Source organism: Schistocerca americana, chromosome 4 (genome assembly GCF_021461395.2).
Source record: "Schistocerca americana isolate TAMUIC-IGC-003095 chromosome 4, iqSchAmer2.1, whole genome shotgun sequence".
NCBI lineage: Eukaryota > Metazoa > Arthropoda > Insecta > Orthoptera > Acrididae > Schistocerca > Schistocerca americana.
In genome coordinates this window covers 491,609,000-491,624,097 of record NC_060122.1, presented here as the reverse complement: position 1 = coordinate 491,624,097, position 15,098 = coordinate 491,609,000, and the positions used below count along the sequence as shown (strand labels likewise).

At 37.8% G+C, this 15,098-nt stretch overlaps 2 protein-coding genes across 3 annotated transcripts in view; one reads left to right on the top strand and one right to left on the bottom strand.

Annotated features, from left to right (window-relative positions):
* LOC124612509 (vesicle transport protein USE1) overlaps window positions 1-15,098 on the top strand; it is a 133,635-nt gene that overhangs the window by 34,176 nt on the left and 84,361 nt on the right. The gene's annotated exons all lie outside the window — the stretch shown is intronic.
* The window catches only part of LOC124612508 (neuronal acetylcholine receptor subunit alpha-10-like), a 53,630-nt gene that overhangs the window by 14,980 nt on the left and 23,552 nt on the right, over window positions 1-15,098 (bottom strand). The window contains exon 6 of the mRNA XM_047140753.1: window positions 13,146-13,356. Within this exon, the coding sequence (XP_046996709.1) occupies window positions 13,146-13,356 (211 nt within the window). The remainder of the gene's footprint in view (window positions 1-13,145; window positions 13,357-15,098) is intronic.

The window sequence follows — 15,098 nt, the reverse complement described above, 5'->3', positions numbered from 1 at the left end:
ATGGATGGTCACTGCCAAACTGTGGGCAAGAACGAAGTTCAGTACCCCCTGGTACAACGTGCAGCGGAGTACAATGTGCTCAAGTTCAATGGTTGCATCAGAACCTGGACCATCTGGATCCTTCCCTCGAGCATCAGCTTTTCTGAACTATGTAGAACAGAGTTGTCCTTGCAACACATCTTTTGCTCCTATGATACTCGTGGCCTCAGTCTCTAACAACCCACTGTCCCCATATTCTCCATCCAACAGTTCCTCCTTCCTCTGTCATATCACTCCTCCCAATCCACATCACTTTCATTGTGTGCTGCACCTCATCAGCTCCCGTACCTGTTTATCACATGCCCAGCCAGTGCACATGCCACCCCACCTTCCTGCATTCCCAGCCATCAAACCTGCTGCATCCCTTTGACTTGCTAACTACCCATCCTCAACTCCTCTTCCTGCCTTCGCCTCTGTGCCCCTCTACACATCCCACCCAGCACAACTCCGACCTCACCGTAACCCACCTGCCAAAATGTCCCGACGTTGCCTAAACTATTCACATTCTCCTAGAACTTTGAATGTTTGATATGCTAGCCATTGTGTAGTGTTTGAATTGCAAATAGTATAATTAAAAAAAAATAATACTCCTCATTGACTGATGTTCGAAATGAAGGCCAATTTTTGGTTGCACTATTTTCATAAATCATCATCTATGTGGTGTTACACATACATATTTGTAAAACAACAGCCAGTTGTAAAGGAAAGAGACACTTTATTCAGTCACAAACATGCAACAGTGGATCCACAAGTGGGGCTAAGATCGAGTCACATTCTTGTTGTCATCTGAAATCAGCTTGACAGGAGCACATAGAGGGTGATTTTTCCACTATACTCCACAGAAGGTGACTATGTGATGGGAAAATATCTGTCTGTTGGGCAGCACAATGGCTGTTCGTTTCTCATGGCCACTTTTTGCATCCTGTGCAGAATTAAAGCTTACCCCAAAATTAATAAATACTGAACAATATGTGTCACTGAAGAGCCAGTAGGCTCTTTCGAAGTGGAAAAGGTGGACGATTCCACATGTGAAGATGTGTCTTCAGTACCCACATTAGTTTATAAGTTATTGTAAGTTAAATGTTAATAACAATTCCTGAACTGTAAAAGTTAATATCTCGGCAATGCATTATGCAACTGCAACAAACGAGGGATCTACGGATACGTCTCGTAGAACTGTAGGAATAGATTTACTGAAAAGTAGATTTCACGCAATTGAAAACAGATATTCTTACTAAATAAATAGAGAAACTTTAAATGTATAGGAAATTATTTAATTTGTAATTTAAATATTTTGTTAATATTTATACTTATAAATCCAAAAATGGAGGAAAATCGTAGAAATTGTTGTTTATAAATAAACTATGGCAGATAAAAGAGAACTGATAACAGCTTAATAATTCCCAGAAAATTTCCATGTGATTTGATGTATCATATGTGTATAAATTAAGAATTTCAGCACTTTTCGCGTTCAATAATTATTTTACTTCAGTGGTGTTTGAAAGAGGTTTCCTGGCTGAACAGGCTTTTTAGTGGGGAGTCTATGTTCGTACACTTTTGGAAGCAGTGAGGCTGTGTTTCAAGAAAGTTTTACCTGATGAACAGTGAAATAGCGACTAGTTTGTGTATGTGAATCATTCAGCGTTCCTACTTTCGATCATAGAAATCTTTCGGCATCTGATGGACTTGTTATTTGTTGGGTGGTGCATGATACAAGCCATACTTCGAAGGTTTCAGTGTGTAGCCATTGTGGAATTTATACTTTTTGATACTGTGGAACTTTAATGGTTTTCTAAAGATAGGTCATGCAATTAATAATGGTTTATTAACCACTTCCAAGGTCTTAAGAAACTTTGTCAGCTTCTGAAATTAATTTGTAGTGAACTGTGGCTTTCAATGTTTTTACATTATTATTGGAAATAAACTCAAATTTGTGAAACATTAAAAAATATGTAAGGGCGTACGTGATTTTTGTGTAGCAAATCCTGCCTGCATTTATATTAAATACTTTTGTGGAACATTGGGTAAATTGCGACGAACATGAGTTGGTGCCCCATAGGCAAACATAGCCAAACTTTTTAAGTGTAACCACATTTACGGGGGCCCATTGAAGTGTTTCTGCTGTGTAATGTGAAGGTAAATCTTTTTGTGCAGTAGTACGTGGGGGGCTCTAAGCTCATATAGAACTTGTGAACAGTTTAGAACTTTGATTTTCACCGAGTTGATGAGAGAGATTGGATTTTAAGTTCTTAACCACACCACATGCACATTCCCACACAACTCCTTCAGTTGCACTGTCACTAACATTGTGAGAAGATAGATGTAAAATCTACTTGGAAACAAATGGTCTACAAAATTTTGAAATTAATTTCTTTTTTTTTTTACATACTTTATTCACAATTGGAATGGTGAAAAAACCATGCGACACTCCCTGCTAAAATGTTCACATTATGAATGGAGTTAGTGGTACTGGTTGTCCAACAGATCATTCCACCTGGATAGTAAGTTCAAAAAATTTAAATGAAGTCCAGAATGAAACCTTATGTAATGATAACAAGTGGGATTTGTTCCTTGCCAACAATTTTGTGTAACAAAATCTAAAAAAATGCTCTGGAAGACAATTCAGGTAAAGTTGCAATATTGCTGAAAGAACAATTTCAATTTCATGCAACAACTGAATAATGTTGGAGTGGAGATTTGTGAAAATAAGAGAGTGGGTTACACTAAAAATTTTGAGCCATTGGCAAGATTTCCATTTTGAAACAGGAGACATCTATTGTGATATGTGGCATGTCCTTTCATTAGAGGCGAAGTGTGTGAATTACACTGCTGATTTATATTTTAAATCCAGTTTCCAGCATTGATTTGATATTAGTTCAAAAAGTGGCCATTTTTACTTAATGGTTGAAATTATCTGTTATTAATATAAAATGACCCACAGTGTCAATTAGAAATGATGTGTTTAAATCATTACAAAAGTTACTTATACTTATCATTTGTTCTGTGAAAGCGGTGTTACATAAGCTAAGAGTCAAAGCAGTAGAGCAGCATATTAATGAGTTTTGTATATGTGAATAATTTATAACTATTACTTGTAAGAAATTTTTAATTTTTACTTAGCCCATATTGTAACTGGGAATATTGGATTACAAGCTTAGTCCATTTGCAACACAGTTGTAAACACGAGATTTGTGTTTGGAAACAGCAGAACTTAAAATCTTGATTTGGTCATGTTGATCCGTTTGTTGGAAATATTGAGAACGTCTTCCCAGAGGAAGAACTGGAGAGGGTGTAGAGGACGAAGAAATTGAAGTGACTCAACAGGACATATAAAGTGATATTAATAACCTGAAGAAATATAAGGTGCCAGGAGAAGACAGGATAATGGCAGAGCTGTTGAATGCAGGAGGTGAAACGCTTCAGAAAGAAATGTAGTGTCTCATAAGTGAAGTTTTGAGAAAGGAGAAGACACCAAAAGAGTGGATGTCAACTACCGTTATCCCACTGCCCAAGAAGAACAGTAAAAGGAATTGTAACAACTAAATAGGTATATCTTCAGTAAGTGTATTGTACAAAGTGCTAATAATTCTTGAAAAGCTAAGGTCTTTTTGTGGACATTTTTGGAGAGAATCAGGCAGGTCTTTAGGCAAGAGCAATTGTGAGTCAAATTTTCAGCATGAGACAAATCTGGGAGAAGTGCTGGGAATTCAACCATTTGTAGATTCCTCAAAGGCTTGTTATAATATACACAAATTAAGCATGTGCAACAGGCATACCAAGGAGTATAATTAACTTGGCAAAGGTGTGTACAGTGGAGACAAAAGGCAAGCTGCAACACCAGGAGGAGATGTCCAATGAATTCAGCATCAGAACACATTTAAGACAAGTTGAAGCCATTCTGTCATTGCTTTTTATAATTTAATCATGGAGAAAGTAGTTATGAAAATGGAAAGAGAAGGCAGGAAGGTGAAGCTGAATGCAACATCACAGTTATTGGGATATGTAAGCAGCATTGCAGCTATAGCAATGTCAGAGGGAGAGATAGAAACTTGAGGGTGCTTAGGAGAGACTGCCATTAAGACTGGACTGTGATTAAATGAATTGAGAGAAGTGTTAGGGAAGCCACTAATAATGTCCCATTAAGGGTAGGAGTGTGGAACATAACTAGAGTGGAAAATTTTAAATGCCTCAGCAGGCAAAACTTAAAACAAGAATTTGTAAGGACAACCTGGGTCTCTGTGATGATTGCATGAGATGTGACTAATGTTTACTAACATATAGTGCATCAAATGGTTTATAACCACAAGAGTTTGGTTCACAAAAAGACTTAAGTTCCAAAACTTAGCAAATGGCACATTCCACAAGCCTCTTGTCCTGAAAACTGTTTCAGCTTCGTAGGAAACATTCTACTAGACAGAAGGCATGGACTATACCTTAATACTGTGTTGACTGGTGTAGATGAATAACCACATATGAGTAAGTTAATGATGCCATTCCTTCTCAGCTATTTGCTCTGACTGGTTACTGAACCTTCAATACTTGACACTTTACCACACTGTTATTTATCAGAGGTTAGATAATAACTTTGTAACTTGGATAAGGAAAAAAGTTTTTCTTTGACCAACAATCTTCAAATTATTTTCTCAACAATAATATAGGTGTGCATAAATTGCATTGATCACCAATTTACAACTACTTGATTTCTAAGGCTGTTTTCTTCCACTCTGCTATAATTTGTTTTATGACATGTTGATTTTGCAAGATCTCCTTGTAACAAAAGTGCCCATCTCACACTTACAGACTGATAAGTGTCTTAACAACAACAAAACAATACAATCTATTCAGCATTCGATAATCAATACAGTCTCTGAAGTAACAGTTTCAGAGTGCCATGCAAATGATTTTTCTGAACATGACAGGTAAGAATATGGAAGTTTACAATTTATAAATTAAAGTTTTGAGCTTACAGCACTTTTTAAATTTTAAAACATTTTACGTTTGTTGTTATATGAGGAACAAATGTTGTTTTTTTATCATCATTAGATTGCTTATGAATTACGTAATATTGTGTGCCAGAAAAACATACAGAACAAAATGTTTTTATTTATTTTGTATGAAGACACAGAACTCATCTAGAGAATAAAATTGATTTTCTGTTAATTTTTTTATGGCTTGTCTTTGAATTTTGATAGTAGGAATGGCTGTGAGGTTTTTAAGAAGAGTATGGGCCAGCTTCAGCATGGCATGAACTGCATTGTTTTCATATAATGCTGTTCTGCGTCTATTTGCATGGTATTTTGATTTTTGTCTAGTATTATGCTGGTGTACATCATATTTTAAGAGTGTATTAAGTGTTTTCACAAGAAATGATACTTGTAATGTACAGGGTGCTTATAATTGAAGTTAAACTTTCAAACTGCTGTAGAAATAACACCACTGGTCAGAATGATGTCAAATTGCAACAGAATATTATTGGAGAAGGGGGAAAACATATGGCAGAAGAAAAATAAATAGTTACAAAATGTAGCAATAGATGGCACTGTAAGCATCATAATTTAATAGTGGTTGACCACAAATGACGAATAAGTCATACAACAATGCCTAAGGTGTAAGTTTGACGTTAAACAAACTGTACTACTCAGTGTGCATGGGCATATAGGCATGATACTGTTAGCTGCGTGAGCCCATCCACAATGGCAAGGTCATAATACATCAGGTGGGAAAAATTGGTTTTTAATTGTCCTGAGGCCAAAAACGGCATAAAAAGCATCAATCAAAATCAAATCAGATTATTAATTTCTGTGTGACTGGTGCAAAACATGTTAAATATGCTGTCCACCGTTTTCTCCAACAAGTTGAAATCGAGAAATAGCATGTTCCACAACTGACTGAAGTGTTTCCGGGGTCATGTTCAGAATGTGTTGGGCAATGCATGCCTTCAATGCAGCTAAATTTTCAATCGGAACACTGAACACAACATATTTCTGATAGCCCCACAGCCAGAAGTCACACGGATTAAGATCAGGTGATCGGGACAGCCAGGCTGTAGGGAAATGATGGCTGATAATTCTAACATTTCTGAAATGGTGCTTCAGCAGCTGCTTAACTTGATTTGGAATGTGTGGAGGTGCGCCATATTACATAAATATTATTCCATCCACTCTGTCGGAGAGCTGGAATGATGTGGTTGTGCAAAAGACACTCATAGTGCTTACCAGTGATGATACAGGTAACAGGACCGGAAACACCTGTCTCTTCAAAAAAATATGGCCCTTTGATAAATGATGCCGTAGTCCCGCACCACACAGTGGCCTTTTCAGGATGAAGTGGTAGTGGTTGATTTGTGTGCGGATTTTCCATTGCACACAAAAAGAACCCGTCTTTTCGAATTTCCAAATCATTTTCTCCAGACCCACAGCAGTCATCGGACCAACATCTTTTTTCAAACCCTTCAGTGTCTGGAACTTCTGCAGAGTGACGTGTGCACAGTCTTCATTCTTGGCATAGTCTTTATCAATTCAGGCAGGCTAGGAAAAAATCTTACATTTGTAGTCTCGGATGTTATTGAATTTATCATATATTAAAATTAAGGACTAAATAAGGAACATGTATTTTTTTGTTTTCTCCAAAAAAAATTCTGCTCCGAGGTACAGCTCACTGAAGATGACACTGCGCATGCCATTTTGAGATGTGAATTTTGGAAAAAAATTTAAAATGCTCTATCTCTGGAATAGTTCCAGATTTCTTCTTTTTTTTTCTTTTTGAGATAATTGCTTTAAGATTACAAAGAAATCCTCCATTTGGCCTTACCTGTGAAAGTTCTTTTATTATAGCATTCTGAACTTTTTTTATAATTTATAGAAAAAAATTTTCTTTCAAAAGTGCCGATTCATAAAAATTTGATTTTTTTTTCCTGTTGATTAGTATCATATAGTTCTATATTCCCTGAAAAGGAGAGCTTCCACTTTAAGTTTGAACAGGTTTGATAAGCAATTGAAATTTTTGCCGTACATAAAACCTGTTTTATTACCACATTATCACATAACAGGCTCATAAAAATCAAAACCTAGCCTTATTTAACATAATTTTAATTTTGAAAGATGAGTAAGAGACTCATTTTTTAAGCATTTTAAATGGTTCCAAAATGTATATGAAAGGTCCTAAGACTTAAAGGTTTCTGTGCACTCTGTTTTGTACTGAAACATCCCCCTTCTCAGGTTGTGAATCTGAATATTATCCTGCTGTTTCTGAGGTGTTGGCCGAACGAACATAATTTCTTCTTTCTTGCTCTTTAAAGTGTGTGCAATATGTGTTTGCCCGTCACTTTGAGTCCAAAAATGTGTCTTCTGAATTCCTTTCTCAGGAGTAGCTTGTTTGGCCATTCTTCTTTTTTCTGCTCATGGAATTCTTCGATTTCCTTTTGGACAAAAGATTGAGGGCTGTGGATGTGTAAGATTTCACAACTCTCATAAAATCCTCAGCATTCTGAACCGCAGCTGTATTTATGTGGCCTGGAAAGATTGTTTTGTTGTATGGTGCTTCAGCAGGCCTCCTACACCATCACAGGGCCCCTTCCCGTGACCAGTAGCACTGTATACCCATTCAGTTGGAACAAGTGACTTACCCAATTCAAACAGCTGGTAACGATTTTTAAAATGACTAGGAGCACCATCAGAAATAATGATGATCTTCTCTGCTCCTGTTTGCAGTTGAAGAATTTTGCGCATTGCTAGCAAAGCATGTGCTGAGTCATGTTCTGTGTCATCACTTATAACTGCAACACTTATGGTCTTGGTTTGAAAGTATGTCACTCCTGTAAAAATTGAAACCTGGTCATTACTCCAATGATACCCTTGTACTTCTTGTGGGAGAATTACAGACCAGTTCTCAGCAAAATCACAGTGAAGCACTAAACACAGTTCTTCAGCCTGTACACACCCTTTCACTTCTGCAATGTGTTGTTGTTGTAATTTGTTCAGATGCTGGTGTGTTACTACTTTCACTGACCATTTAGCAAGTTCATCAATGAAAATGTCAAAGGCTAGAGTTTTCTTAAATAGTTTATTTTCATCCCATGTCACATATGTAATTTCTGCAGAGTTATCTGCTACATCTTCCAGGCCAAGTGTCTGTAATGACAGTCCTTCCTTTCCAGGGCAATCACCACATTCTTGAAACAAACAATTCTCTCACTTTACGCCACAGACTACTAATGATTTCACATGCCCAATAAAGGTGTTATATTTCACTTGCTGCAGTAAGTTCTTCAAAGTTACCACACAAACTTCAAAATTTGCACATTACGCACGTAAACAGATATTTCTGGGTAGGTGTGGAACTACCCACTTAGGTCATAATACACAAAATTTTGATCTCCCAATATGTAAAGTTATGTAGTTGCTCTTATAAACTGCAGAAGTTTCTTTAATACTGCGAGTCATGTACCTCTTCACTTTCACAACTTTTTGACCTTCAACTGTTAGATTTATAGTGTCTTTTATGTTGGCACTCTGGCAAGAACAGTCCCATTTATCTTCCAAATAAAATGACTGCAATATTTGAACTTGAGCTGCTTCTAAGGATGACCATAATAGGGATCTGGTCATATAGAGACTCCTTTTACAGACCTCACATTTCTTGATATGTCTACCATGTATTTTGATACTGATGGAATGTGGTTCAAAATTGTTTTCTTTGAAAATGTCTCTGGAATAATATTTAATACTTGCACCTTTTTACTGTAGGATGCACAATGTTAAACAGCTGAATTGATATTTGTGGAAAATTCCTGGCAAGAGGTGCAAGAGTGCTTTGGTTCATTTTCTTCTGAAGATGGAATTTCTACTTTGAAGAGTGTGGTCAGATTTGCTGTAGTGTATTCATCTGTAGCTTTAGTAATTTCTCTGTGCTTTCATGATGAATAGAGCTTATGACTCGACTTCACTGACCATGGTTTCTTAATAGGACTAACACCTATCTCTGTAGTTGACTGATTCAGGGTATTTACACTACTGGCCATTAAAATTGCTACACCAAGAAGAAATGCAGATGATAAACAGGTATTCATTGGACAAATATATTATACTAGAACTGACATGCGATTACATTTTCACGCAATTTGGGTGCATAGATCCTGAGAAATCAGTACCCAGAATAACCACCTCTGGTCGTAATAACGGCCTTGATACGCCTGGGCATTGAGTCAAACAGAGCTTGGATGATGTGTACAGGTACAGCTGCCCATGCAGCTTCAACACGATACCACAGTTCATCAAGAGTAGTGACTGGCGTATTGTGACGAGCCAGTTGCTCGGCCACCATTGACCAGACATTTTCCCGTGGTGAGAGGTCCGGAGAATGTGCTGGCCAGGGCAGCAATCGAACATTTTCTGTATCCAGAAAGGCCCATACAGGACCTGCAACGTGCGGTCGTGCATTATCCTGCTGAAATGTAGGGTTTCGCAGGGATCGAATGAAGGGTAGAGCCGCAGGTCATAATACATCTGAAATGTAACGTCCACTGTTCAAAGTGTCGTCAGTGCGAACAAGAGGTGACCGAGACGTGTAACCAATGGCACCCGATACCATCACGTCGGGGTGATACGCCACTATGGTGATGACGAATACATGCTTCCCGTGTGCGTTCACTGCGATGTCGCCAAACGTGGATGCAACCATCATGATGCTGTAAACAGAACCTGGATTCACCAAAAAAAAAAATGATGTTTTGCCATTCGTGCACCCAGGTTCGTCGTTGAGTACACCATCGCAGGCACTCCTGTCTGTGATGCAGCATCAAGAGTAACCGCAGCCATGGTCTCTGAGCTGATAGTCCATGCTGCTGCAAACGTCGTTGAATTGTTCGTGCAGATGGTTGTTGTCTTGCAAACGTCCCCATCTGTTGACTCAGGCATCGAGTCTTGGCTGCACAATCGATTACAGCCATGCGAATAAGATGCCTGTCATGTCGACTGCTAGTGTTACGAGGCCGTTGGGATCCAGCACGGCATTCCATATTACCCTCGTGAACCCACTGATTCCATATTCTGCTAACAGTCATTGGATCTCGACCAACGTGAGCAGCAATGTTGCGAGACGATAAACCGCAATCGCGATAGGCTACAGTCCAGCCTTTATCAAAGTCGGAAACGTGATGGTACGCATTTCTCCTCCTTAAATGAGGCATCACAACAACGTTTCACCAGGCAACACCGGTCAACTGCTGTTTGTGTATGAGAAATCAGTTGGAAACTTTCCTCATGTCAGCACGTTGTAGGTGTCGCCACTGGCGCCAACCTTGTGTGAATGCTCTGAAAAGCTAATCATTTGCATATCACAGCATCTTCTTCCTGTCAGTTAAATTTCGCGTCTGTAGCACGTCGTCTTCGTGGTGTAGCAATTTTAATGGCCAGTAGTGTAATTCTTCCTCTATTGATGCAAAATCTGCATCATCTGCACCATGGGAGGCTTCACCTTGTTGAGATACTATCATTGTTGTTATTCTGACAAAACATTTAGAACACAAAAAGGTGTCACAGGAAATATCTTCACTTTAAAACAGAGTCTTCAAATGAGAACACTTATTCCCAACCTGAACAAAGTCGGTTTTTTTGTTTGTCTTATATATCACTCTTTCGTGGATATGCAAACAGTCAGCACACTTCACTCTCCTGTGGCCCCCTTGTCAGAAGACATTTCAAACAGTCCTTTTCACAACACACATTGCAACTGTGTCAACTGGCAAATTCCTCACGAAAATGCAGAACTCACTGGATGGTATCAAGTTTCGTAGAAGCCTCTTCAGTAAACAAATTAGCACTGAACAACTACAATACACAAAACCTGCAATGAACAACCATGACAAAGCAACTGACAAGAAACTAAAACAAAGTGTAAGAAATATCTGCAACAGTGAAAGCGAAAAGAAATAACTGCAACAAAGATAATAGAAATAAACATTGTAACAAAGAAATTAGTAAGAACCAACTTCAATGAAGACATACATTACCCTTAAAAAAAAAAAAAAAAATGTTTTAAAATAAAACCTGTCCAATTTAAAAGTGGAAGCTCTCCTTTGCAGAGAATATAAGTACTACATGGTACTAATCAACAGAAAAAAATCAAACTTTTCTGGTTTGGCATTAAAAAAAAAAAAAATCTGTAAATTATAAAAAAATTCAAAAGGTGACAGTAAAAGAACTTTGACGACAGATATGTCCAAACAGAGAATGCCATTGTAGTCAAAAAGCAATTATCTTTCAAATAAAAAAACCAAATGAAATATCTACAACTCTTACAGAGACACTGCAGTTAAAAAAAATTTTCCAAAATGTATCGCATTTTCAAAATGGTGTTCGCAGTGTCATCTTTGGAGGTCTGTATCTTGGGGCAGCATTTTTTGAGGAAACAAAAAAAAAAAAAAAAAAATGTGTTTCTTACTTACTCCTGAATTTTAACATATGCTAAATTCAATAACATCTGAGACTATGAAGGTAACCCCCCTGCCTGAAGTGATACGGATTATGCCTCTTGTAATAAAGCTTTACAAGCAGAGCACAAACCTGCATCGAGGCAGTCATGGCGAACGTCGCAGATGTGAAAGGAGGAAAAGCCGTGTACCCGGCATGTTTATGCCAACTTCAATGGGTCGTGCGCATGACAGGTGTTTCCATTTGGGTTCGATTCCCGGCGGGGTCAGGGATTTTCTCTGCCTCGTGATGACTGGGTGTTGTGTGATGTCCTTAGGTAGTTAGGTTTAAGTAGTTCTAAGTTCTAGGGGACTGATGACCATAGATGTTAAGTCCCATAGTGTTCCGAGCCATTTGAACCATTTTTTTGTTTCCATTTACAAATTCTGACACATACAACACCGTCTATTGATCAATTTTCGCACTATTTTTTTTCTTCTGCCGTATGTTTTCCCCCTTATCCGATAATTTGACTTCATTCTGACCAGTGGTGTTATGTCTACAGTGTTTTGAAAGTTTAATTATAATCACCCTGTATATACACTTTCAGTGCTAAGCTCACCTAATTTAGGAAAAAAGTTATGCTGTGATTCTCTGGGTTTGGCACCACAAATAATTCTGGCAGCTTTTTTCTGCAGTGTTAACATATTTCTTCTGGTTTGCCATGTTGCATTCCATACTTCTACCACATAGTTCAAATTTGATGAGAACAAGAAGTAATTCTGTATGCATGTCACATTTGTGGTTTTCCTGGAATGTGGTTCCCAATAATTTTATCCAGATTTCCTTTTTCACAAATTTGTTACTTGTGGATAATTCCATACTAAACTGTATTTCTTAGTGTTAAATTTCCATTGTGGCACTGTTTGTGGCACTTACATTTACATAGCTTTCATTGAAACAGTACTCTGTTTCTTAGGTAACACTGTTGCACAGTACCTCCAGACTGTCATAGGTGTTGCACACAGTTTATGTTAAAATTAAGAGTACAGTATTTTGTATCATTAAGATAAATGAAGAAGAGAAGGGGTTCCAACATGGAACTGTGAGACACTCCATATTGAATGTTTGTAATTTCACCATGTGAGTAGGAAAAAGCTGTGGGGAAGGTTGTGGGGGTTCATAAATCACAGAAAGCCTCTTTGCAGAATGCTGTTGAGGATCATAGCCCCTGAAAAACAGTGATTCATCTCTTCCAGTTTAGTATTGACTGGATGTTAAATCCTATCGGAAAAAAATGAACTTTAGTATACAATGGGATTTTTTAATGGTTGTAGTATTATGTAGCAGCAGGTTGGTATCCATTGTGCAGAGTGTAATTGATATTTTATAGCTATAGCGTGTATCATACCTACTTTAGAATAAACAGTGCTCTACACTTCCAAACCACCTTTCATGAAATTCATTCTCCCAAATTTTATGAAATATGACATCTCAAACTCCTACTGAAAGGCTAATTTTATTTTTGATACTGCATAAAATCTACGAGAATAAGGTGGCATCATTAGTTATCCAGTGATAAAATCCTTTCATTTTACTGGTTATTTGAGAATTTAGTCATCTTGTACGTACCATTGTGCTACTGTCAGTTAGCATCTGAAGCAATTGATGTTTAGAAGCAAAGCATTTTGTACATACCATTGTACTATTGTCAGTCATCATCTGAAGCAACTGACTTTTAGAGGCAAAGGTTAGTGTAAGTTCACATGTGTGTTGATCTTTTGGCCAGTTATTCAGATCTGATGAGCACCAAGACTCTAAATGAACTGGAGACGACCAGGATACAGAACCGTCTGATTTTGCGAGTACTCGAGTTTCTCCAAATTGACCAGAACCATGACCAGCAGCACTGAAAAATAGTGAAATTTAAAAGCCATCCATACATAGCTATTTAAATGGAAGAAAGTCTATAGAATGGTATTAAATAAAAAAAAAAAAAAAAAAGCTGGTACAGAAAAACTGTGGATAACACAATGTAGCTGTTTCTGTTGTTGTGATCTTCAGTCCAGAGACTGGTTTGATGTAGCTCTCCTTGCTACTTTATCCTGTGCAAGGTTCTTCACCTCACTGTACCTACTGCAACCTACATCCTTCTGAATCTGCTTAGCGTATTCATCTCTTGGTCTCCCTCTATGATTTTTACCCTCCATGCTACCCTCCAATACTAAATTGGTGATCCCTTGATGCATCAGAATATGCCCTACCAACCGATCCCTTCTTCTAGTCAAATTGTGCTACAAATTTATCTTCTCTCCAATTCTATTTAGTACCTCCTCATTAGTTATGTGATCTACCCATCTAATCTTCAGCATTCTTCTGTAGCACCACATTTCAAAAGCTTCGATTCTCTTCTTGTCCAAACTATTTGTCGTCCACGTTTCACTTCCATACATGGCTACACTCCATACAAATACTTTCAGAAACGACTTCCTGACATTTAAATCTATACTCGATGTTAACAAATTTCTCTTCTTCAGAAACACTTTCTTTGCCATTGCCAGTCTACATTTTATATCGTCTCTACTTTGACCATCATCAGTTATTTTGCTCCCCAAATAGCAAAACTCTGTTACTACTTTAAGCGTCTCATTTCCTAATCTAATTCCCTCAGCATCACCTGACTTAATTCGACTACATTCCATTATCCTCATTTTGCTTTTGTTGATTTTCATCTTATATCCTCCTTTCAAGACACTGTCCATTCCATTCAACTGCTCTTCCAAGTCCTTTGCGGTCTCTGACAGTCATCGGCGAACCTCAAAGTTTTTATTTCTTCTCCATGGATTTTAATTCCTACTCTGATTTTTTCTTTTGTTTCCTTTACTGCTAGCTCAATATAGAGATTTAACATCGGAGATAAGCTACAACCCTGTCTCACTCCCTTCCCAAATCACTGCTTCCCTTTCATGCCCCTTGACTCTCATAACTGCCATCTGGTTTCTGTACAAATTGTAAATAGCCTTTTGCTCCCTGTATTTTACCCCTGCCACCTTCAGAATTTGAAAGAGAGTATTCCAGTCAACATTGTCAAAAGATTTCTCTAAGTCTACAAATGCTAGAAACGTAGGTTTGCCTTTCTTTAATCTATTTTCTAAGATAAGTTGCAGGGTCATTATTGCTTCACGTGTTCCAACATTTCTACAGAATCCAAACTGATCTTCCTCAAGGTCGGCTTCTACCAGTTTTTCCATTCGTCTGTAAAGAATTCGTGTTAGTATTTTGCAGCCGTGGCTTATTAAACTGATAATTCGGTAATTTTCACATCTGCCAACACCTGCTTTCTGTGGGATTGGAATTATTATATTCTTCTTGAAGTCTGAGGGTATTTCACCTGTCTCATACATCTTGCTCACTAAATGGTAGAGTTTTGTTAGGCCTGGCTCTCCCAAGGCTGTCAGTAGTTCTAATGGAACGTTGTCTACTCCCAGGGCCTTGTTTAGACTTATGTCTTTCAGTGCTCTGTCAAACTCTTCATGCAGTATCATATCTCCTATTTCATCTCCATCTACATTCTCTTCCATTTCTACAATATTGTCCTCAAGAACATCGCCCTTGTATAGACCCTCTATGTACTCCTTCCACCTTTGTGCT